This window comes from Enoplosus armatus, chromosome 5, assembly GCF_043641665.1.
Source record: "Enoplosus armatus isolate fEnoArm2 chromosome 5, fEnoArm2.hap1, whole genome shotgun sequence".
NCBI classification, from domain to species: domain Eukaryota; kingdom Metazoa; phylum Chordata; class Actinopteri; order Centrarchiformes; family Enoplosidae; genus Enoplosus; species Enoplosus armatus.
Genome location: NC_092184.1, coordinates 10,245,259 through 10,270,879, shown reverse-complemented (window position 1 = coordinate 10,270,879; position 25,621 = coordinate 10,245,259). Strand labels below are relative to the sequence as shown.

The 25,621-nt window shown below is 40.8% G+C and overlaps 1 protein-coding gene across 4 annotated transcripts; it reads right to left on the bottom strand.

The window, feature by feature from the left end:
* Positions 1–1,534: 1,534 nt before the first annotated feature.
* On the bottom strand, positions 1,535–15,416 carry tada2a (transcriptional adaptor 2A). 4 transcript variants are annotated; one of them, XM_070905892.1, is made up of 15 exons: positions 15,356–15,416; positions 14,704–14,810; positions 14,543–14,602; positions 14,351–14,442; positions 13,589–13,746; positions 12,447–12,535; positions 12,092–12,164; positions 11,905–11,968; positions 10,003–10,046; positions 6,195–6,305; positions 4,486–4,557; positions 3,901–4,033; positions 3,337–3,476; positions 2,976–3,055; positions 1,535–2,070 (listed from the first exon to the last, which is right to left on the bottom strand). In XM_070905892.1, the coding sequence occupies exons 1-15, from the start codon at positions 15,378–15,380 to the stop codon at positions 1,885–1,887; spliced, it is 1,434 nt and encodes a 477-aa protein (XP_070761993.1). In that variant the 5' UTR covers positions 15,381–15,416; the 3' UTR covers positions 1,535–1,884. The 4 variants fall into 4 exon arrangements, with proteins under 4 accessions (XP_070761993.1, XP_070761990.1, XP_070761991.1 ...); XM_070905889.1 differs by having other exon boundaries at positions 3,433–3,476; positions 15,356–15,406; XM_070905890.1 differs by having other exon boundaries at positions 2,976–3,049; positions 3,433–3,476; positions 15,356–15,406.
* Between the last annotated feature and the right edge of the window lie 10,205 nt (positions 15,417–25,621).

Sequence of the window (25,621 nt, the reverse complement as noted above, 5' to 3'; positions counted from 1 at the left end):
CTTTGCAAGTTGGTGCAAGTTGTGCCAGCAACCTTCATTTTACTATAAATGGACACCTAATCAAGCAAGATGTAGCCATCGTATAATCCAGTATTCTTGACACAGTATTCACCACTGTGTGGTGGCTTCATCGTCAGTGATATGGACGACTTCTCAGTCAGTGTGGATATTTTTTTGATTGTAGTGCTCACTTTTGAATCCAGGAAATTCAGGTCACAGTTGTTCATCAACTTTCACTGCAGACCGAACACCAACTGCCACTATAAGAGCTCAAGCTTTAAACAGGAAATAAAAGGAAGAGAGGATAGATCAAAGCCTACTTTGTTGCGGCTGGTTGGAAATGAGTCTCGGGTGAAGACGCCAAGTGTGACATGAGGAAACTGTATCCTGTGAAATGAGCAGAAGTGAAAGGAGTAATTTACGCTGCTGCTTTTCGTTTGTCGTGGAACCTTGATTTGATAAGACACATGGAGGCAGAAAAAAAACATCAGAATTTCTTTCTCTTTCACATCCTCTTGAATCCAGATCCAGTCCCTGCATTTCAGTATTTCGATGCAGACGCTCATTCACGGTCATCTCCCCCTCAGTTCTCCCACACGTCCACTGATGGAGACAAAGGATCGAGCCACTGATGCTACTAACTGACCGTGGCACTGTGGAGCATCGTTCAAAAACACTGACAAGACTGTCTGCTCAGCACTGATCAGGCTGAATTTTATGACTCTGAATGTCTCTCCATATTATCTATCATCCGGAAACATGTAGTGGTCATTCATAGATAGGACTCAATCATCATTTACTTTATAGAGGAAAGCACAAGTTTGCAACTCAGTTTAAAGCTGTTGTTTGAGCTACAGAGGATCAATATATTGTGAGTTCATGAAGTTGTTTGTCTGGTGTCAAGACTGATTCATTTCCACAGACTACATTGAGATCATTTATTGGTTTCCCTGTGAAGCAGTATCTCATGGCGTCCAATGTATTAAACACAACAAAATCTCAGAACTTCTTGAGATAAATCCTTTTGTTGCAAGTCTTGGGGGGGCGACCTCATAGTCTCAAGCACTGAAAGTATAGTTTTGTTCCTTTTTTCAGAAAAAAGTATTCAGTTTTCAGTAAGATGCTGTCCAAGCCAAGTCTGCCTTAAAAACATTTGATAGTGCTGTATTTTACAGGTCTGTAATTTCCCAGTAATCTTCTAGGAAGTTTTGTTTTGGCACTAATTACAGGGAAACCTCTAGAGAATGGTTCATCTATTAGAGATGAATTACTTAAGTAAAGCAGTTACAAAAGATTTCCAGGGGAAGTCTTGAAATAACTGCTACATTTAAACTCCAGTAAATATTAATCTATTATTGAAAACTATTTCTACTGTTGACAAATATCAAATTTTTGCACGTTCAGTTGAGCTGTCACTAAAAGTTTATCTGGTTACACTATTAAGTAATTGGAAATAATGACTTAGAAGGGTACCATTTGAACACTGTCTCCATGTCCCTTATAATTCCTATGAATTTAGTTACATAACAACTCATTTCAAGAAAATTATTGGAAACTGTGGGACCTGTAAAATAAAGGTTTAACATTTATATAAATATATAAACATACACACTAAATAGCTTTTTCATAAACATTTTATGACAGGAGAAATAAATACATCCTCATTTTAATATGAGCCCGTTCTTCTGACAGAGAGTTATACAAAGATATTTGCCATTTTAATACATTTTAGACTCAAAAACACAACCAGACCTTACAAACTTTACAAAATTTCAAAGGAGCAGCAACAATCAGAACCTCTTACAAAACACAGGCTTACGATGTAACAATTTGCACAAACCACTAACCACAATGCAGTCTCTTCTGTGGTCAAATCAAATGCTCCTAGGCCTTAGTGATGTAGCCCTCCTTGATTAGGAAGTCATAGATTTTGCGCGTCTTGTTGACGTCGATCTTGATCAGTGCTCGTGCCTGTGCCAGCCGCAGCCCGCCCTGCCGTCTACACTCATTCAGCAAGGCCTGCTTGTATTCCAGGTAGGCCCCTGGCACCAGCCGCACCACCTGGCATAACTACAAGCACAAGACAAATACAAGGGTTAGAGGGAGACAATGGTATTCAAAAACATATACAATGTCTTATTTAATGGCCTCAGTATGCTTCAAACAAAGTCTGAAACCCTGGCAGAACAGGAGGTTGAGTCCACAATTTCTGCAACTTTCTGAAAGACACAATCTGATAATCACGCCCATTTTCTGCAGCAATGGGCCCAAGCTTCCTTTACTTCCTTTTCATGTGTACAAATAACTGCAGCACCATGAATGCCTTTGAGGAGAGACAGTCCAAAAGTCTGTGCTGTTATAACAACGATTCATTGCCTCAAGGCTACAAAGACAATGCAAAAGACACATAATGCAGCGCAAATGTACTGTACACTGCGGGTTCCATTGACTTTGCAGCAATCTGGGTGTGATTTACAAAGACAGCAGTTAGTTATATTATTTTTGCCATGAAGGTTGGTATTGATATTCATGGTCCCCAGAGGAAGAATCCTACTGACTTTGGTGATCCTCCAACTTTTCCAATAGCACAATCATCACGTCAAAATTTGAATTTGCCCAATACTTTGGTATATGACCAAATACCTGCAAGCCTCAGCTGTACTTTCAGAGGCGGGAATTGAGGAAATTCTGTGACCTTAGTAAAACCAGCAGAATACATAATTCGCCTCTATTAACATGCCTCCACCTGTTATTTGCACGATATATTGAATATGGGATACGGAGAGAGAGGCACCTTGCCAACTTTTACTAAAATGGCACGGAAACTGCGGCTCCAGCCTTGTGCGTCTGTTTGGTAGATGCATGTGTCTGAAGCAGTAAATCTGGTCAGAGGGGCAGTGTGACGCAGCCAGGAGGAGGCTATGACTGCAAGGTTTTCACGTGACTCTTTAGGCACACATAAGAGAGAGCTGTACCTCTTTCTCTCGCTCGTTGAGTTTCTCTGTTCCTGGCAGCCCAGTCAGGTTGAGTGGAGGGGCGCTCCGCCTACCTGTTGCTGTGGAGCACAAATTCAACAACAATAAAATAGACATGCAGCACCCCAGTGTTGGTTTACACTTCAAATAACATAATAGCAGGCTGACAACATGCTGCTAATTCCTTTGCTTGGAGGAGACAGGGGAACAAATATTTACGCTGTACAAATTGTGTAAATATAGCGGTGTGGGAGGGTGCGTCCCATTTGTGCTCTAGAGGTTAAGGAAAGGCAGCTAATTTGAAAGGGGAAAGCAGCAAGATAAATATGCATGTAGGGGCCTATTTTTTGAGTGTATTTATGGAGAAGCGTCTGCATTAATGTGACTGTGCCTGGGGCCATGCCAAGACGACAGAGACGAGGGAGTACAGAGGAAAAGGTGGAGAGAAGCTTCGTACCCGACACAGTGATCGTTGTGACGGCTGGAGTGATGCCAGCATCTCTGTAATCAGAAAGAAAAGTGTTAGCATCTTTACAAGCTTATTTATACACACACATACACACGTCCCACTTACACACAGCCTTTCTGGGCTTTGTTCACTATTCCCGCTCCAGGATCGTCATCCAAAAAAGATGAATCATGGCATTCAAGATTTTTTTACGGTAGAATAATTAGAAGAACTTGGATCCCACCCAAAGAAAAGGCCTTGGATGAAAAAAACAAGAGTAGCGGCACATTAAAAAGACTAAAAATACAGAAGAGACTGAGATTGAAGTGGGATGCACAGTAACATAAACATCTGCTCTATTCATCTCAGCACGCCTGGTGTAGAGTGTGATGATAGAGGTCAGCGTCTCCGGGGAGCACGACTTCACCAGCCCCTCCATTACACGCTGGGTATTAAGCAGGAAGTTTGGAGTCTCACATTGCAGCCTGTTTGCTGAGCCACTGCTGGCAGGCTCTGCCGTCTTGGATGTACTGCAGCACGTCACACAACATGGTCCTCTTCCTCCGCTCGTCCTCCCGCATACGCTTGGCACGCTCATACACCTTGGCACCTGCGCGTGGTTACACAGAGAGGTCAACTGAGACATCACAAGAAAGGTTGTGACAGGTGAGCCAACATTGTTTTTAATGAATTAGTAAGGCTTAATTTACTGAAATAATTCACTATGTAAAAGGGAATATTCAAGGCTTTTATTAATTCTGCCAGCAATTCTCTGATATCACTCCAAGAGTAGCTGATATAGCAACTCAATAAAATATTCAGCTGGGCTTTCCTTTGTGCGCCATGCATCAACAAACTAGCCAAACATTGTAATTCCAAAAACTGATCCAAAGACCTGATACACTGTGCTGTCGCATATAATAATTAAAACAATTTGGAGCCAAACTCAAAATAAAGACTTCAGCTCAAATCTGAATATAAATACATTTTCCCTGCTGAGGCATGCAACTTTAAAATTAAGTTCTGTTGAACAGAGGAGTGAAAAGGTCAAACTAGACTTACTGCAGAAAGACTTGATCCCTGCTTTTCTGTACTCCTGCAGCCTGCGGATTTCTCTCCTCAGCTCGAACTCCACTGGAAGGAAAAGGAGATGAAGGCAAATCTCTACACACTGTTACAAAGAGAGTTTCCTGAACTCTGCCTAACACAACCGAAGCTCAAATCTCACCTGTCTCAACACCTCATCCAACCCAATAATCATTTTGTAGTTTCATAAGGAGCTCATACAAATTCCAAGCCATTAATATCAATTCAAATTGTGCATGTTGTTGACGTATATAGACAAATGAAATGTTTGACATTATATTTGCTTACTGGCGGAGAGTTAGATGAGAGGATTGATACCTCTCTAATGTCTGTTAGATATGAAGCTACAGCAAGCAGCCGGTTAGCTTATCACCAGAATCGGCAGCTCCCCTTGGCTTTATCCCCTAGCTCATTGTTTAGCTGTTGATCCCACATCACTCTTTTAGGATCGTGTCAGGCGGCAGCAGCACCAAACAGCAGACAGACAAAGTAAACGAAAAGCTGCTAAACATAGTGAAGCATTTAGCTTATTAAGAGTCTCATATTTGTCTCGGGAGTTGGTGGAGACCAAAAACAGAGCGTTAATATTGGACTTACATTCATCATCAGGTGGACACGAACACAACTCCAAATGAATAACTGCTGGATGTATAAATAAGCAACTCAACTGTTTGCTAATAAGTTCAACATATCAACTTAAAAGGTTATGATATGTCAATGTTGTGTTCACAGCTTGTTTCCACTGCCCCACAGTGGCAAAAAAACCCAAACAAAAACAACTTATTGCAGGTTTACTCTGAATAATAACCAAAGTGTAAAGATAACAATTGGCCGTTTTATGGGGGTTATGTGCCCGATTATTTCGTGGCCTTGACCAGTAACTTCTTGAGGTCTCCACTGGTTACCTGGCAACTGCTCAAAGCCAAGCAACAGACCGGCACATAATCATCCGTAAAACACATCACACGTCCGTGAAACAACTGCAGGTAGGCAAATTTTGTTACAGACCAGAGCGTAGCCTTTATGCTAGCTAAGCTAACCAGCTGTGGGCTGAAGCCTTAAATTTCATCAACAGACACACGAGTGGTATCAACCTTCTCATCCAACTCTCAACCAGAAAACAAATTCCCAAAATGACAAACTTTTACTTGAAAAAAACAACCACAATAAATGAGTATAGAAACATAATGAATGCAGAAGTTACCATACAGGGTGAGGGCTCACTGAATGGTTTAGTAGGTATGAAAATTCTGTGAATAATAAGCTATTTACCAGATTTAAACCCAACTGAACCTGTGGAAGATTTTGGAGTAACGTGTTAGAAAACCGCACTCAAAATCCAAATAGGAGAATATTTTTTGGGAAAAAGTTGTTCATCCCTCCAGTAGAGTTTCAGAAACAGCAGTTGTGGGGGCTCATAGTGGATCATCATCTTACTAAGACACCTCATAATAATACTAATTAATTTGTCACCCCTTTCTACATACAAATATACTGGGAATAAAAGAGAGAGAAAGGGGTAGTCTGAAATTACCCACAAAAATGTAAAATAACATCCTTTGAGGCTACGATCATCTAGCAACGTTTCTGCAGTTGGGCAATAATTGGTTAAATCAATTCTCTGTGTTTGTGACTGTGGCACACATTCTCAGAGCCTATCCATGTGTAGTCAGCCAAATACTAACGTGCGTGACTTTCAATGAATTTGTCATGTTCAATCGGTCCAACCACTCTGGCAAATCGTCTCATGACATCATACAGCTCCTGCACCTCCTTTGGGTAGCATCGCTCCAACACTGAAACAGAGAGAGAGAGGGGAGATGTGAGTAGGCAGTAGATACAAACAAATATAACACAGAAATATGAAAGAAGAGTTCATCCCCTTAGACACTTTTACACATCATTGGATTGTGATTTTTTACTGCATTCAAGGAGAGGTGCAGTAGTTTAGTTTCCTTCTGTTAACTTGATTTCCCCTGAAATGCATTGTCTACTTTGCGTTAACATGTGGCTCTGAATCAACACTGGGTTTATAGGCATGCAAATATTACTGGTATCTATTATAACAGTCATTCTGTGGCAGCCCTGCATTATGATCTCTTGAGGCTGCTGTTACAGAACGGATTATATGGATTTGTATATTTTATTCAAACCACTGCTCTCAACTCTCAACACTGCTGGTATCTTTGCATACTGCACTGTACATTCAGCATAACACAACCTTACTTTGCTATCTGCTAGCTTTAGATGTCAGTCGGCCCTCGACTGCTATAAGGCCAAATTACAACGCACCAGTCAGCTAACGCAAGATTGTTTATCGACCGACACACTCATCACTCTGGTCATTTTGAACAGCAAAAAACTGAAATCCTTGCTAACTTTTTAACAAGACTAAGAGTCTACAGCCATGCTAGCAGCTCTGTGAGGTTGTACTTAGGCACAGCAGTGCTTTGAGCTAAATATCAAGATGCTAACAATGACAATGCTAAAATGCTGATGCTAAGCAGGTATAACATTCAACATGTTCAGCATTTTAGTCGAGTACTAACATTTGCTAATTAGCACTAAACACAAAGTGCAGCTGAGGCTGATGAGAATGCCATTAGTTTACATGAAGATATGGGACTGTGAGTCCGATATGGTTGTCTGCAGCACAGGGGCCCCACAGGTAACGGTCCTGGCTCCCTTCCTCTTCGCCCTCTACACTGCCGACTTCACACACAACTCTGCCAACTGCTACCTGCAGAAGTTCTCTGATGACTCTGCAATTGTCGACGACAGGGAATACAGAGAACTGACCCAGGACTTTGTGGACTGGTGCCGGCGGAACCGCCTCCGCATCAACGTGGGGAAAACCAAAGAGATGTTGGTGGACTTCCTCCGGTGCAAACACACCTCTCCCACAGCAGTGAACATCCAGGGAATGGACATTGAGATGGTGAAATCTTACAAGTACCTGGATGTTCACCTGAAAAATAAACTGGACTGGACTGGACTGACAACACAACTGCACTTTACAAGAAGGGCCAGAGCAGACTCTATCTGCTCAAGAGACTCAGGTCTTTTGGAGTGCAGGGGCACTCCTTGTTTTTATTCATTATATCTTGATTTTTCTACTTTTGTCTCTTGTTATTGCACTATCCTCTATGCTGCTGTAACAATGCACATTTCCCTGCTGGGGGATTAATAAAGGATTATCTTATCTTAAATTGGACCAAAGTAATGGACAAAATGCAAATTTGGCCTGAAGATGGCACTAGAAGTTAATGGATCAGCTACAATTCATCCTGAGGGGGACATGAATGTGTGTACCATATTTCATGAAAATCCACAGAACAGTTGTTGAGATATTTCAGTGTGGAACAAAGTGGTGGACTGACCGACAGATGGACATCCCCACTGGGGTTTCTCCTCTCTGACACGCCATCTTTGGGCAAACGTACAGAAGCTGGTTTGCAATGTATGTTCACTAGATAGCAGCCAGCGGTTTGTTATGTGGTTTGGGTAAATCACCAAATAAATGTTGATGTAGCTGATAAAATCTAAAAATGAGACGCCTCTACCTTTGATTTTAGAGGCGTCTCATTTTGCCATTAGGGCATTTGAAAGCAGGGAGGTTGTAGTGACGGGACATTTCAAGTTTATTAATGCAATGGCTCAAACTATGTTTTTTATATGAACAAATTCTAACTTAAAGTTCCTCATCTTATTCTTATATTCTCACATTTCTTTATTTTGCTATACACACCTGCACCAAAGCAAATTCCTAGTAAACACATACGAATAAAGTGCATGTGAATAAAGTCCGATTCTAAAAATCTGATTTCTTCCTGGTCAATTATTGAACATTGGTACATCTCTAAAAAAAACTTTTGTATGTTTTACAAGTTATCCAACTTCCAAAATGGGCCCAGGGATTCAAGTTTCACTGCAAACAGCCATTTTAATGTCAGTGTTAATCAGAGCTGAGCGTTTAGTTTTGTTTTTAGACTCTTTCCCTTTTACTAATTCAGAGCCTGGGTGAAGAGCACAACAGGAAAAATGTGTTAAACCATCACACCCAACAACCTTGCTGCATTAACAAGCATCCCCCCTCCCTGAGATGGGTCACAGTAACGCTCCACCGATGTGTGTTCACCACCACTTAACTCACTCCAAGAGCGTACACACTCTGAAGAGCTTGTTGTGTTCGTCTCAAAGCATTGCCCGTGTTGCTGAGTAACAGACAAGTGTCAAAGCCAGACAGGAAAGCTATTGTGGGGGTGTGAGAGGAGTGGTTGTGTGTGTGTGTGTGTGTGTGTGTGTGTGTGTGTGTGTGTGTGTGTGTGTGTGTGTGTGTCCGTCAAGTTCCTTGATCAGGCCCCTGTGTGTGAGCACTAATTAGCAGCTGCCATTTCAGGCTAAACCACATGAAGTCATGCTCTTACCAAAACAGTGGACACACAACACAATGTTGTCCACATCTCTAAGGAGATATTAAGACTGGACCTCTATGTGGTTAGATACCAGCACACAAGCACTGACTGCAAACAAAGGCAACAGCAAGAAAACACAGACTTGAATAATTTAATGTAACAAGTCCTTAAAGGACTTCAGACAGACTGCTGCTCTGAAACAACAACGCTGGTCAATCTGCCTCCAGCAGTTACTGAGACATGATACTGTGAGCCTCCTGGGCTCGGATACTGCTTCCATTATTGCATGTGACACACACACACACACACACACACACACACACACACACACACACACACACACACACACACACACACACACACACACACACACACCGTAGAGACACACAATCTTTGACAGTCTCCATGACAACCAGTCTGCAGCTCTACAGCTACTCTGAGTTCCCTTTTGTCTTGAAAGACTGGGGAGATAAGGGAGTGGAGGGAAAAAAGGGAGGAGGGCTAACTGGAGGCTGGAGGATACATAAATAAAACATGAAGGGAGAACTCTTCAACTCCCACACCACAGCCAATTTCACAGAGCAACATGTGGAAATATAAGGATGGGCTGGTGGTCAGACGTAGTTTAAAAAAAAGAGGGTTTAATTGGATAAATCCATTCATAGCAGTCCCTCGCCGTCTGTCTGACCTCTAAACCAACGAGATGCAAAGAATTACTGAGCTCGCTGAAATCCAACCTGTGACAGGTGGATCAATAAATGAAGCCCCTCCGCATCTCAGTCATTATGGCAGCGGCGCTCATCGCGTTGGGATGTATTCACGGTGAAGCAATTATGCTGCGGCACGCAGCCCCTGTAGACTATTCGCAGCCTTGATCGTAAATATGAGCTCTGTTGGTTGCCACACTTCAGCCACCCGAGGGACCTCAGAGGTTAAGAGTGGTTATTACACCGGGATTGTTTGCACGCATCCATAGAAACACTCGGCAGCGATTTGGCCGGTAGATATCAGATGCCTCGCTGAGTTGCTATGAATACTGTCACAGCCGAGCCCACATGAATCTCACAACAGGACTTACTCTGGAATTTCCGCAGGTTGATCAGCCCATGGTCTCGGATAACTCTGAAAGAAATACAGATGTAGGTTTATTACTATGCAAATTAATATTCTGACTGCAAAATTAAACCTGGCATTTACTCATTTGCAATATCTTTACAGTTACAGTGAAATTTGTTCAATAATTGTGTTTGAGACTAAAGTCAAATAGCTTGAAAGGAAAGGTCTGTAACGGGCTCCATCAAAAAGGTGCACTCTGAGGTTCAGGGGTCAGAGGTCAGGGTCTTGGCCCGAGGGGAGCCTCTCTGACAAGCTTCAAGTTGACAGAGATAAAAATAAGGATCATGGAAAGAGGACTAGAAAACACACATGCCTCCCCAGCCTGACATGCCATTCCACCATGCTTGGGGAGCGCAAACTCGTTAGAGTTGATTTAGTGATGGATGCATTACAGCAAGGACAGCTTGTGTGTGTCCAGGAATGACAGCTGACAGGCTGCAGGTGGAGGAGACTCTCTAGAGAGTGAAACAACGGACTACCACCTTCAAAAAGAGAGAAGGGTAACAAATGCAAATTGTTTACTTTATAGGACATTAACAAGGCAAATAGGGCTAACCATTATTTCCATCATCCATTGATCCACTGTTTAGTCTATAATAATATGTAATATATATTTCCTAAAGCCCAAGGTGACATCATTGCTAAAATCTTTTTGTTGAAACTGTTTCAGAGAGGTGTTGATTCAACTTTATGGTAAAGGCTGCAGTTTGTAGTGCTGTTAAATTGTATTATATATTTCTTTAGTCTACTTTCATTGATATAAATGTGACGGACAAATAATAGAAATAATAATAACAATTGTGTCAGTTTAACACAATACAAACTTCAACAGCAGCCTCAAAAAGGAATCAGCGCACATCAATAAACTCAACATTTTAACCTTCATGAAGGGAGGACTTATCGCAGGACTGTTGTATTTAGCTAAGTGTACTTAATAAACTGGCACCTGAGTGTATACTTTCACATAAAAACAAAAAAAAAAACCCAGAATCCTCACAGATGAGAAGCTGGAACTAGGTGATATTTGGCATTTTTGTTCAGAAAATGTTGATCATCAAAATAGTTGCGGATTATTTTTCTTTCCATCAACAAACTGTTTAGTCGGCAAATTGTTTCAGCTCTAAAGTCATGTGTACATTAGAGCAAACCATAAAGCCACTAATGGCGTATTTAGAACTTTAACTTGAAATGTGTTTCTAAGCTTATAGCCAGACATGACTTTTTGTGTGAAATCCAAATGTACAAAATGTCCGACATACATATTGTATGGGCTTTTAAACATGTTTCAAAGCCTCCTGCAGTGAGGACGTGGTCTCTGCCAGCATTAAACTGGGCAAAATGTCAGAACAGTTTGGCATGCATAGTGTTCACCAGGAGAGACGCACATTTTCCCCATTTCCAAAAATATTCAAAGTTTGAATAGAGGCTCCCGCAGCTTGTAAGTTGCACCTGAATGACTCCCTGCGGCTTCTAATGAGAGCCTGAAAAAAGGCTTAAATATGCAATTATAATCACGCTGCTGACTCTGTAACAACCCCAGTCTCCCAGGACTTGTGTCTTTAAAGCGCTTTTAACAAAATAATAAAGTTTAGATTAGAAATTATAAATATATTAGCATTATTAATTCATTCATATTCAAAAGATACAGACAGGGGGTTTAAAAAGGTTTGCCTTGTACATTTTAATTCAGTATGAAATTCATTTATTCAACCTGAAAGCATAAAGAAGTACCAGTGGGAAATGAGGCTCCAAAAGGTCAATATAGAAGCTTATAATGCCATCTGCTGACAGACAGGGGTCATTACATGATGCATGAATAAGTACATACTGTATCCCTCTTTTAGTGAATTAAAAAAGGACCTACTTTTTCCTCCGCTGCCTCTCCTTTAATCTTGAATGATATATATCAACAACTGAAAGCTTGAGTGCTGAAACAGAATAACACACGACACAATTAAGAGCGTACTGTAAAGTAAATGTTGTAGACACCATTATCTTCCATTTGTCAATGTAATAATAATAAAAAAAAAGTCAATTTAGATTCTACCCACCACGCAGGATGTCTGAGTCATCATCCACAAAGTCGATGTCTTTCAAATCCCATTCTGCGTAGTTGTCGAACTCCTAGCAGGACAGTTTAAAAATTATGTTCATCATCTGCGGGTTTGATTTAAGTTCACACAGAGTCGATCAATGATCCCAGATAAGTGTTCATATTCAAAAACAGTTTGAGTAAAAGCAAACATGGGACGAGTCACTCACTGTGAGACAACAATAAGGGCATGATTCACTGTTTCAATAACATGTAATATAGAGCCATCTAGTGGCCATTTCAATTGTTCATTCATGTTGACAGGCCATGTTAGCACACAGAGGATGAAGTACAGGACACATGCACCCCCTCACCTCCATGAAGTCTGCTCTGGCAGGCATGTATCCAGCCATATCTCGAGACAGCACAGAGTCAAATGTGGGCCGAGGGGGGTCATCAGTGGCTGGAATATCAGAGAAATACAGTACATGCACAATAGAATTTGAGTATTCGACACATTTTCAAGAAAAACAAGAAATGTGCCGCAGTCCTAAGAAATATCAGAAATGTAACGAGTTCCTCTCTCTGCCGTGAGTTTGCCAAATGCTGTGAGAACATGATGATGAAATGTTTGTCAAACACTGCGACAGATGGAGACCTGAAGCCCGCTAGGCACTGAGACAAGTTTCTGAGACAAGTTCCTGACTCAGCAACTGCTCTGTCCAACTGGCCTGTGGCTTTCGGGCTTGAAGACCCTTTTCACTTCAGGTTTTGTTTATGCAAATGTTTCGTCTTGCTGCTATTGTATCTCCTTTTCACATGCAGCCCTGGATCGTTTAAAAGCGGATTTCAATTTGTCTTCACAGGCTCTTCATCAAATCAGAATCCAATTCAAGATCCTTGTGATCACTTACAGAGCTCTGCATTAGAGATCTACTGCTGCCCTATATTACCAGCAGGTCTCTGGTCCTCTGATCAGGGTTTGTTGGCTGTTCAACGATCCAAGCTTAAAACTAAAGGAGGAGGAGGAGGAGAGAGGTTGTGGCTCCTAAACTTTAAAGCTCTCTCCCTTTGGACTTCAGATCTGTGGACAGCAGCTCAGGACCCACCTGTTTGGACTTGCCTTTGTGTAATTTTCTATTTACTCTTATTCTAATTTATTTCTATTTTATGGTGTTATTCTGTCAGTTGCCTTACTTCTTTGTGACATTTCTCCAAATGAAAGGCACTGTACAAATAAAGTGACCTACTTACTTACTGCTCTGGAGGCCCATAATCAATGCTACTATAATTTTCAAAACTTAATCTGAATACTGTTAAAAATTAATAGGAGATAGGTCTCGTGGCTGGGAGGTGGCAACACATAACTAAAGCAACTAATATTTAATGCTGTCTGTTCCTAAACTTGTATGGAGATGTGAGCACAGAGTAACAGGATTTTGTTGTGTGCGTGTTGCTTCCTGTAACATTAGAGAAGAAAACAAAAAAGAAGAAGGTGGACAGTGTGGATACTGACGTTTGAAAGGAATAGCGCCCTCTGCAAAGTGAGAGTCTTTTGTTTTCCGGAGGCTGAGCAAAGTGGAGGAGAAGAGCGGGTTATTGATGAAGTTCTTCATGTAGTGGCTCTCGCATTCCTCTTTGGTTTTAGTGCGCATCTGATATGCCACATCCTGCCTGCAGGATAAAAATGACACCAACAAAAAATGTTAAGGGTACAACAACAGCTCAAAGAAAGTTTGCCATGGTATATGAAGAAATCCACAGGGTTATAATTATTCTAAACATATCACACAGTACAGTAGACTAACATATTTTAGTCATCTAAATAATAACTGGAAAGGTCTTTCACTCAAGGTTTCCGAGAATTGATTTAAGCCCTGCAAGCAGTTTCTCCAGGATTTCTTCCATCTCATGTCCCAAGACATTATCATTAATTATTTTTTTAAGCCAGGAGCAGCACACTAATGATGTATAAACCAGATGTTTTACATTGCACCTGATATCACGCAAGTGGTTGTGTTGTATGATGAAATATATCAAATGTATGTATTTTATCAACATTACTTCAAATAAATAATAATATAATGGATCAGTCTTAGAGACCCTAAAAAATTGAACACAGTTGCTATGCAAATCAGAGTCTGATAAAATGAAAATTTGGAAAACCTCAACAAGCCTTCATCAAGGCATCAACACTTGTTGTTGTTTTCATTTTTGAGAACATCTGACCCAGAAATTGACTACAGGTCACAGCTACAAACAAACTGAGAAAGCTCACCAGTTTCCAAAGCCACAGTCCATGACTGCTTCCAACAAGGCCATCTCCTCCTGTGCCGTCCATCCAGGCTCCAGGACAGGGAAGTCTGACGTCTGTATGAAGAGTTAAGAGTGGGGATAAATGGTGAGCGTATTGTGGGTGTCTGCGTGTGTTTCAGGCTACATACATGCTGACAATTTCTATTTTACTTACCATGATTTCATATTTGTGATCACTCTCATGCTTCTTGTATTCAAATCCTCTGGTGAAACACTGCAATAGAAACATTTGTTTCATTAATTTCAGTCCAACTGAGTGGCCTGCGAATAAACAAGAGCTCTAACAACATGTGTGTATATTTGTCACGCACTAACCTGGAGGCAGAGTAGGAATGGTGAGGGTCCACATTCTGCACACTTGATGTATGGCTCAGTGAGATAAGATGAGCAACCTCTGCATGGTGGTTTATCAAAGGGATCATCTGAAATGGACAAATATGTTTGTTAGTGTTTAATTACTAATGACTTACAGGACAAACTTCATGTGGACGTTAGCTAATTAATTCCATATGCAAATTGCTCACAAGGCTGTGGGTACAGTGGTCTTTCAAAGCAGCCTGAAGTTAACGTTAAAGCCAGCAAATGCTGATGCTCGGCTGTAAACAAACCACCGCACATTGCACAACGATAGCCTCAATGCTAGCTATGCTAATGCTGTTCATAAAAGCCAAAATAACGGTAACGTTAGATTTAACTATCTCAGGTTTATAGCAGAAAGTCTGAAAGTTATCCAACAAGAAACCAAGCGATGGGCTGTGCTTTTTATTTTTATTTATTAGCAACAACATATATTCAAAGGCTGACAAATATGCATAGATGTAAATATAGTTTGCTTATATGCTAGCAAAGCAATGCTAGCTGGCGTGGAGCTAATGTGGCTAACCAGAGATAACTTAAGAAAGGAGCGGGATGTTTAGTGCACATCTGCAGCAGTTACACGTAATCAAGTGAAACTATCGACACTTACTTCCAAAAGATGCCAGACGGTCCATATGACAATGTTTTAACAAAACGAATATCAGAATAGATGTTGTTTTCTTCTTCTTCTTCTTCTTCTTCTTCTTCTTCTTCTTCTTCTTCTTTGAGATTTAAGGACAGCTAGCATCCTTAGTGTTGCATTACTGCCATCCTCTGGAGATGATTCACTCCTACAGTCCGGTTTGTCAGATTTCCTCTGCCTTCCTTGTCCACTCCCACCATAAACCTGGTTCTGTTTGCCTAATCTTTTCATTTCTTCCATCATGTCCTTTCTCTCTGATATTTATTCCCCAGAGGTGGAAGGTAACTAAGTGCACTCACTCAAATACTGTACTTAAGTACAAGTTTGAAGTATTTGTAATTTGCTTTCCATTTTCTGCCTCTTCCTGCTTCTGCTCCACTACATTCTGGAGGGAAATATTGTACTTTATACTCCACTATATTCATTTCATGGCTATAGTTACTAGTTACTTTTCATATTAGTATTTAACATAAAACAACACATGATAACCATATGAAATACAATTTAACTTTTGCACTTATACTCAAGTAAGATTTTGAATGCAGGACATTTACTTGTAATGGAGTATTTTTACGCTGTTGTATTGGTACTTTTACTTAGGTAACGGATCTGAGTTCTTCTTCCACAAGTGATATTTCCGGCAACGAACAAGCACATGCTCAACAGTTTCTGGTTTTCTGGTATCTAGACCAGTTGGACACTTCCCTGTATTGTGCCGTTCAGATTACTGGGTCCTATTCTTACTCTAGTTATCTTATTATCTCTTTTCTATTTCCTATTTCTCCCAATACTACTTCAGAATCAGAATCAGAATCAGAAATACTTTATTGATCCCCGGGGGGAAATTGTACAGTACCGGTGCTCCCATTCCAGAGTAGAAAAATAGCATAATTTAGAACTAAAGGTATGTACAAAATATAAAAATAAGAAATAGAAAATAAAAAATATACACATTTACAGTATTTAAGTGAAGTGAGGTAAAAAAAAAATATATATATACAGTAACAATGTATATATATGTATGTATGGATGTGTTGCACTGTAGTGTATAACTATATATGTATTGCACTATATACTTGAATGTAAATGTCTTCCTGTTATCTCCTGATCCCAGTGCTGTTGCCACTTTTGCCCTTTCCCATTTTCAAAGTTTAATACAGACATCTATGTTTTATTCTTTAACTGCTTGTTTATCAACTTTCTCATTACCCAGAATGCCTATATGAGCAGGAACCCAAATGTGACCGCAGTGCCTTGTTTCATTACTCTCGATTGTATTGCCATTATGTTGAATTGAAGTAAGTCCTGGATTACTGGATGCAACTGATTCAAGACTGTACAGAACAGAAACTACTCTGTCTCTACAGCCAAGAGCATCATTTGGTTTGATTTTTTCAACCCATTCTACTCACTCACTAAAGCTGAACTTTTATTTTTTGCCTTGACTACATGACCCACATTTCTCAAAGCCCCATTATCTGCGAAGAACGTTCTTCCCATATCTAATCAATACATTTTCAAAAATGTAATTTATCACAGTTGAGAATAGTAAATGACTTATCACAATCCCCTGAGGTGTCCCATGTTCTGCCTCATACTTAAGTACATTTCAGAGGCTACTTTTACCTGGATACTTCTCTTATTCAAAAAAGCCCATTATCCAACAGGAAACACCTCCCCCAGAATGGACGTAATATATCAATCTATTTTTCAACGTTTGCAAGTAACTCTGATCAGGAAGACAAAGCTAGTCGAGCCGGAATCAATTGACAACTACCTCTTGGCTCCAGGCTTTTTCTACATACAGTATTTTCCATCTATTTTCACCATATTCAGGTTTTATCAAAGCTGTGTACATTTACTGACCAGCCCAGCAGTAGATTTATGTTTGTGCTGTACATGTAAGAGAGTCACTGAATAATAAAAACTCACAAACTGCATATTCACCTAGTCCATATATCATGCTTTTTTCCCTCTTTCCCATCAGTCAGGAGAAAGCAGTCTGTTGACATCGACTCAGTCCCAGTGTGAGGCTCCTTTATTAAAATAGGATTCAGTTAAATTAGGATATTCCCTTTTATGATGTTTTGTGCTCTTTTATGCTTCTGTTCTCTGTTTTGCCACATTTAGAAAAAACACAACATAATAAATAACAAAAATGCATTCAAAAAATAAAATTTTCATTGAATTGTGTGAGCTTTATTATTTCCATCGTATTTCACGGAGCAAAGTGACGGTGGTGATTCTCCATTCGACCACAGGGTGTTGATCTTGCACCATTTCTTTTATGAAAACAATGAATGCCTTGCAAGTCTTTCTTTGTCTTTCTCTGAGCAGACACCACCACCTGAGCCTTGTACAGGCCAGCATGTATTAGCTTGGATAACAGACAGATGATGGATATGGGACTGCACTACATTACACCCCCATGCTGTTTCCCCTCCATGAAATTCTTCCCCAATACAGAGTGACTTCCAGGAGTGCTGCTTGCCCTCAAAATGGCTTAAAAACAGCTCACTCTAATGCAGTAAATATCTATGATTCCTGATATTTTCCAGTGCCTGTGTCCAGCTTTGGCCTCTGAATCAAATACAACTCCTGCTGCTCAAGGACACCCTGACTGCACATCAGGGGGTCTGGCAAACCAAATATCTCAAAACCTTGAAACTGCAACTCTGCATGCCTCAAAGCCACTAAAAGTGCGTGAGAAAGTATGTTTTTTAAAGTGATTTTGGGTGAAATTACCCTTTGATTCAGTACAGATGTGACATCTGCAGCTTGCTGGAAACAGTTGCATCTCACATGATCAGTGCTGGCACCAGAGTTATGCTAATGTTAAACTAGGCCTTTCCCTTTACAACCAAAGGTGCAGCTTATGACATTTAGGGAGGGATCTTATCTTTCTAACATTTATATTTCATTATATATTTGATGCCAAAAATGTGTAATGTACCTTTCTATTTTAGTGGTCAAAAATCTCCTTAGAAAATACTCTTAGTAAGAGCTGTAAGCCCATGAATGGGGTATAGTGTGGCTACTAAACTGCACATTGGGTTAATCTGAGTGTTCTCCTTTGCTCTTGTTACCCTGAGCCATCTCTGTGAGGACGATCCACAGTGACAAGTGCGTTCAGTTGCAGCGTACCCTGTGTCCCGTCTCCTGACCCTCTGGGGTTGACTTAGACCTCTGGGGAGAGACTCAGTCAGCGTGAGAGCCCTGAGCAACACAGATCCATGAGTAACGACAAAGCGGCCTCCTGACAGACTGCGCACAATAAAGGGACAGTTGTACTTTCCCTCCCGGTGGAATTTCCAGCTTACTGCCAGAACGCAGTTTGTTTAACAATCCTGTGAGAGCGTTATGATTTATTGATCTTTAAAAGAGGAACTTACCCTGAACTACATTCACAACAACTGTATTTAAACATTAAAACTTTTGTCCCTGCAGGATGTACACTACACGGACAAAAGTATATGCCCATATACCCATTTGAGATTTCTGAACATCTCATTCCAAAACAGTAGGCGGTAATATGCTGCTATAGATCACATTACAAGAGCATATAACAAGAGAATTAGTGAGGTCCAACACTGATGTCGGGCAATACGGTCTGGCGCGCTTTCATTGTTCCAGCTCATCCATAAGGTGTCGAGGTCAGGTCTCTGTGCAGGCCAGTCAAGTTCTTCCACGCCAAACTCCATAAAGAAATGGTTTTCTTTATGGAGTTTGGCGTGGAAGAACTTGACTGGCTTTGTGCACAGGGGCATTGTCATGTTGAAACAAGAGAGGGGTCTTCACCAAATTGTTGTAGTCTGTAGCATTAGGATCTCCTTGAATTGGAACAAAGGGGTCTTGGCTAAATCATGAAAAAACAGCCCCAGATCAATGTGCAGAGGGGTGTCCACTTACTTTTGGCCATTTAATGTTTTTTATTGATGTTTCCACAGTGGACATAGTGAGCTGATAAAATTACTTGTAAGATGGTGTCTAGTGGTCTAGGGTGCATACTATGTGACCTTAATGACCTTTTGTTTCCATGTTTCCCGTCACTCTCTGCTGTCAACAATATAATAAAAAAAAGCTGACGTTTGCTGTAGCCCAATTTGTATGAGGACAGTACTGCAGCCTCCATATGACTTTAATAAAACAAAATTCTCACTGCAAGCCAATTTGAAATGCCAGGGTCAGCATATGTGGGAGCATACTGTATAAAATCACATCTTGGCAGTGAATGCGGGCAGAATCTATTATCCACATGGAGACTAACAAAGAAAATAATGTCAGCCTCACAGAGTGACATGTGTGCTCCCCTACGACGGCCCCTGCTGCAGCATCACTGCCTATGGGCAGACAACCTGCTGTCTCTCCAGCCACATGCCACCCCCGCCTACCCACAGTGCCTCTCTCACTCTCCCTCTCTCTGCACTGCCTGTGCCTTCACACACACAGAGTAAAAAGCCTGAAAGACCAGGCAAACCCCCAGCCTGCAGGCCTCACATTGCTTATGTGGATCAAAGACTGAGAGCTTTGGGGTTTCTCTGTTATAGACGTGTGCCAGATTATACACCGGCCAAACAAATGCACACCCCCACCCCCATTACATCTTTAAAAACTCCCCCAGTCTCTGCCCACTCCTTTGCCTCTTACCAAAGCACTTCCCAGCTGCTGTGATTTGAATATGAGGGCCCCTCCGAAGAAAAGAGGGCATCTGGCACACGCCTTAGAGGCTAAGAAAAAAAAGAGTTAAACTGCCCCTGTCATGGAAATGTTCTGAAACAAGATTAAGCCTCGTTAAAAAAAGCAAAGAGGTAAAATGGACACAAACCCTTAAATAAGGTCAGACAAAAGGCAACACGAGGAGACACCTGGATAACGTCGATATCCTCACAATGAATGGTTGCTCGGAGTGGACGTACACCTTGAGAGCTTTGCTTTACAAATTGGACTCGTGAGTAAAGGTCAGCCCAGAAAATCATCGTTCTTTAGTTTGAAATTAAGGACATGTCAGCAGTAATTGCGTAATCACTCTCTAACGGATGCTTTCATCTCAGATTTATTGGGCTACCTGCCCCCATCTGGGCACTACCGCTAATTAACATACAGTTGCTGTGTTCACAGGAAAAGGTCCAGTTTTTCTGCTGTCACGCTATTGAATGGAATTCATTCATTCAAGTCTGTTTTGTTTTTACAGTATGTGTCAAGGTAAGGAATTTTATTGGGCCTACTGATTATGTTTTGTGGTATTTTTATGCCACTATGCCACTTCTGTTAACACATTGAATCGATCACAATGAAGTCAATAAAAATGCATGAAACCTTACGTTAAACGTTCACTTGCACCTCAGTAAACAGCACAAATATTTCATGAAATCTTACTCTCTTACTAATTTAGAATATGTTTTTCCAGTAAAATGTCACAAATATTTGAAGAGATTTAGATTCATGAGGCAGCAGAGATACATGCAGAGGTTGAGAAGTGGAGGCTTTGATGTAGAGTTGTAGGAGGCAGCTCGGTGAACATGGTAAACAAAATGTCTGATGTCCTGTAATGAGATGTAATCTGTTAGTTTCATATGTGTATATGGAAACACATAAGGACTTTTATTACTAGCTATTCTAATTCTCCTAATTCGTCCCTCCTACACAGCTGCATAGAGGTTGACAGATGAAAGCGATGCAGTGCCTTGCATAAGGGCACTTTGGTCTGGCGTTTACCTCCACTTATAAAGGGGCACTCTACCTCCCACTTGGCGTTTAAAGTGCCTAAAAACTGAGCAGACATGGATGCCTCACGTTTAATTAAACGAGCATGGATGTAACAGAAGATGCTATTGAGTTGCATTATGGGAATCATAGGATCCACAGTTCAACCCAAACTAGGGACTACAGGTCAGGGTAATCGGCCTCTCTTGCATTAATTTGGACCACCTTTTTTTTTTATCTCTCTCTTGAAAATCCCCAAACTTTATGGAAGTGCAAGACTAAATCACTGGAGTGGCTCTTTAATATGTGGCATGCACACTGGCTTAGTTCAGGGAATGAAATTGAACCCATGACTTTTCACTTCCTTTGGTACGCCTCATATCCTCCATCTCTGAAGCGTCCAAAAACTGCATGAAGCTACACTTTACTACTCATTCACTCAGCCTACGGAGATTCCAATCAGTTTAGATTCTGCTGTTACTCATAAACTAATCATTGCTGCGTGGGAAGATGTTTATGATACCAAAGAGTCACACAGAGAAGTTTACATGTTATTAATGACCCTTGTCCTCACAGTGAGATGGCCATTACTGGCAGGAGATCCTCACATAGTTCAAAGAGAAATATGTGTCGTTAAACAGAGAGCTCATGACCTGATGAAACTCTAGATAAGAATCACATTTTTTTTGTCATTGTGGGAGCAGCGTTAAACTTCATTTTCCTGTTGTACGTGTTTGCTTTCATCTGTAGACTTTGTGTTAAGTGGAGAGTTTTGAGTGGGATTCAGATGGCTTTTGACACGAAGCACTTGACATGGCTGATTTATATTCAAGCACAGGCCATGAGGTGTAAAAGAAATTAAGATTACTCCACATTAAGTGCCATATAAATGTCAATAACGATCCAGGATGACCTGACTTTCTTCTGTATCTACAACATTCTCACGCAGTGTTAGATGTGAATAGATTAATGAAAACAGATGACTCCCACACAAGTGTGTCATCAGTTTATTTCTGCTGAACGAGAGGTTCCCCCTACATGTGTTCCTCCTCCCCGTGAGCTTGGTGGACATCCTCTCCCCACGGCCAAGGTAACACCGAGGAATCAGCACAGCGAGAGTTCAGGGAGGTCAGCAAGTGGGTGTGGAATGCGAGTGTTTCCCATGCAGAGTACCTCGACACACAAGCCCTGAGAAAACATGTGTCAGGCCTCAGCACTGCAAACGTCTGCTCGGGGAGTTTTATCCAAAGGGCCACAGTGTCTGAGGAGCAGTGGTGAGAAGTAACCAAGTACATTTACTGTACTTAAGTACAATTTTGAGGTACTTGTACTTGAGTATTTACATTTTCTGCTACTTCAACACCACCACATTTCAGAGGGAAATATTGTCATTTTTACTCCACTACATTTACATTTTTTACATATATACCTTTAGTTACTTTGCAGATTCAGATGAATAATACAAAACATAATCAACAAATGGTTTATTATAGATTAAGAAAAGACTTAAATGATCCGGAGAGGAAAATTCACAAGCTACCCAGCAGTATATAAAGTAATTCAAATTAAAAAGTAATTAATAAAATGAGAACAGTAGTGGAGGAAGTATTCAGATCCTTTGCTTAAGTAAAAGTACAAATAATCCCTGAGCCAATCCCAGCTGACATTGGTAAAAGTATAGTAAGTATCATCTGTTAATGTACTTCAAGTATCAAAAGTAAAAGTACTCATTATGCAGAAAAATGTCCCCTGCGACTGATATCTTATTACGTAATATATTATTAGAATTATAACACTGATGCATCAACGTGACAGTAGTTTTTACTGTAGCTGGTCGAGGTAGAGCTAGTTTTAAAAGAGTACTCCATTGATTTAGCATTGCACTGTCAGACTCCCAAAAGACAGAATTTATGCTTAAATGTTGCTTAAATGTTAGGATGCTACACTAAGATTGATGAACATAGTAAATATTAAACCTGCTAAACATCAGCATGTTAGCATTGTCACTGTAGCATGCCGATGTTTTGTTGTACGGCGTACAAGCAAAAAGGTTGGTAACCACTGGTTTAATCTATCTATCTATCTATCTATCTATCTATCTAACTATATATATATATATATATATATATATATATATATATATATATGTATATATGTGTGTGTGTATTTTACGATGTGATTTTAATGTAAATTCTTAAATTGAAACGTTATTGGTAACTTCAACTGTTCCCCCTCTTAAACGTATGTAGTGGAGTCAAAGTAACATAAAATGTAAAAACACTCAAGTAAAGCACAAGTAACTCAAACTTGTACTTAAGTGAAGTACTTCAGTAAATGTACTCAGTTACTTTCCACCACTGCGGGAGGAATTACGACCAGGCCGGAGTGAGAAAATGTTGGGAGAGCAGAGAGAAGAGATTTCTGTGGCTGAAATGCGGAAATGTTGCCTTACACACACATACACACACACACACACACACACACACAGACGATGTACCCCGCTGAGGCCGAGCTGTGGATGGAAAAAGAGCTCCCCATGTGAACCACACCGTGTTTCCTATGTACCTCTTACGGCAGAGCGGATCTACCACAACACTGTCAGAACACATCAGCTGCTGGAGCCTTGATGGTTTCCACACTCGGGCTCTCCCAGTGGCTCCCTGGAGAGACACCACTAGGCCTGTTGCTTTAGTCCTGCTCCCGGCAGCTCATTCAGCCTGCCTGGGTCTCAGTACATTGGTGAGGGCTCCCTAACACAATATCCCCCTCTCTGCTTAATCTGGGGGAAGAATGATGACGTGCATTATGCATTATCTATGGTGCCGTTTGGGAGAATGGACAGAAATAACAGTGAGGGGTCACGCGGGACAATGTAAAAAGTTTTTTTTATAAAAGGCTGATCTGTTGTAGCTGGAGCATAAATGGCCTCGAGCATCTATGAGAAGAATAATACCCTCAGAGGGTGACTGGGTGACCTCATTGGACACTATAGAGAGCCTCACATTAATATATACTATATACTACTTTCTACTAGGTGGCTAAATATGTGCCATGTCATCACTATATTCTCAACTCACAGTGGCATGCAGCCTGTCAAGAGAGTGAAAGTATTCTTGGTTGTCACCTGCTCTTTAGAAGTGAATGTGTGTTGAAGTGAGCAACGAATGGCTGTCAGGGTCAGAGCAGGAATGCCATGGCAACAGCACGAGAGAGACACATGCAGAAAGAGACAGAGAGATAAAGACGTGTGCATGTTGCTCAGACATCACCAGTCTTCCCACACAGCCACCAGTTCAGGGTTACGACCTGTCTGCTTTGCCACTTTCTACTACACAGCAGAAACGTATATCACTAACCTCAGCCTGGGTGTCCACTGTGGGTTTACTGGAGGGGATTAGCCAGCTGTTGGGTGGGGGAATTTGAAGGTTTTTTCCCCCAGTTGACAGTTCACGAGAGTACAAAGTGTGCTATTAAAACAATCTGCTCATGGTCAGTGGATGCAGGGTAATGACACCAAACAGCAGAGTGACACAGATGACACGCTGTTGCCAACTTGCAGACATCACAGCCCAGACAGGGGCAAGTGGGATAAATTTACTAGTACATTCCAGTGGGACAGTCAGTGAGTAGGTGTGATAAATCAGGCGAGTGACTGAAATCTAATAGGGCAGTTTTGGAATAAAAACTAAATTAAATGAGAATGTTTTTGCTGATTTATTAGAGATTACATGCCAAATGCTGTGTTGTTGTGTTTTAGGGCTGCATCTAATGATTTTCTTTTTGGTATTGATTCATTTTTAGATTTTTGATCTATAATCTCATGTAATGTAAAAGAATAGTGAAAATCCTTAATCCTTAAGTCATCCTTAAATTGTTTTAATATGAAAGAAAACAGCAGATCTAAAAGAAAAAAAATCCTCAAATTTGTGAAGCTGGAAACAGGGAACGCCTGACTTAACCCCCTAACATCCAGTTATTTTATTTACCCTTAAGTAGCCCTAAGGCTGGAAAAAGCATTTTATTCCAGGCTATCTGGCAGACTTGTGTGTACTCTGTGTCAGCTTGTTGCAACTCTCATTAAAGCATTGAGTAAATATTCTAAGCCAAGAACCCATGTTTTTTATGACTAAACCATTTCATAAAGTGGAAATGTTCCAGATGTCTTGTGCATCATTCTATACACAAACTCTGTGTGTTTAAAGCTATAAATGATATCTTTATAATAACAATGTGTGAAAACGATGTGACAATGTGAAAGGGGTCGCTTGTAGTGATGAACCTACAGATTATCACCTGAATCTGCAGCTCGCCGAGTTTCAGCTCATTGTTTATCTGTTCAGCCTGCAACTTTACTGTTATGATTCAGCAGGCAGATGTTTTCAGTGAGGAAGCGCTTGAAACTCACTGTACAATACCTGCTCAGCACCAAACAGAAGAAAGACACAGTTAGCGACTAGCAGGTGACCAAAAACAGGGCTAAAAGAGAGTCAACATTGGATTTACATTCATCAGGTGGACAGAAACACGACT

Bases quoted from the DNA above. Each gene is read 5' to 3' on its own strand.
- tada2a (XM_070905892.1), bottom strand. From the start codon at position 15,380: ATGGACCGTCTGGCATCTTTTGGAA. The intron at 14,443-14,542 runs GTAAGTAAAATA...CTCTTCATACAG, and splicing joins ATCACAAATATGAAATCATG to ACGTCAGACTTCCCTGTCCT. The intron at 12,536-13,588 runs GTCAGTATCCAC...CTGATATTCCAG, and splicing joins GGGCGCTATTCCTTTCAAAC to CCACTGATGACCCCCCTCGG.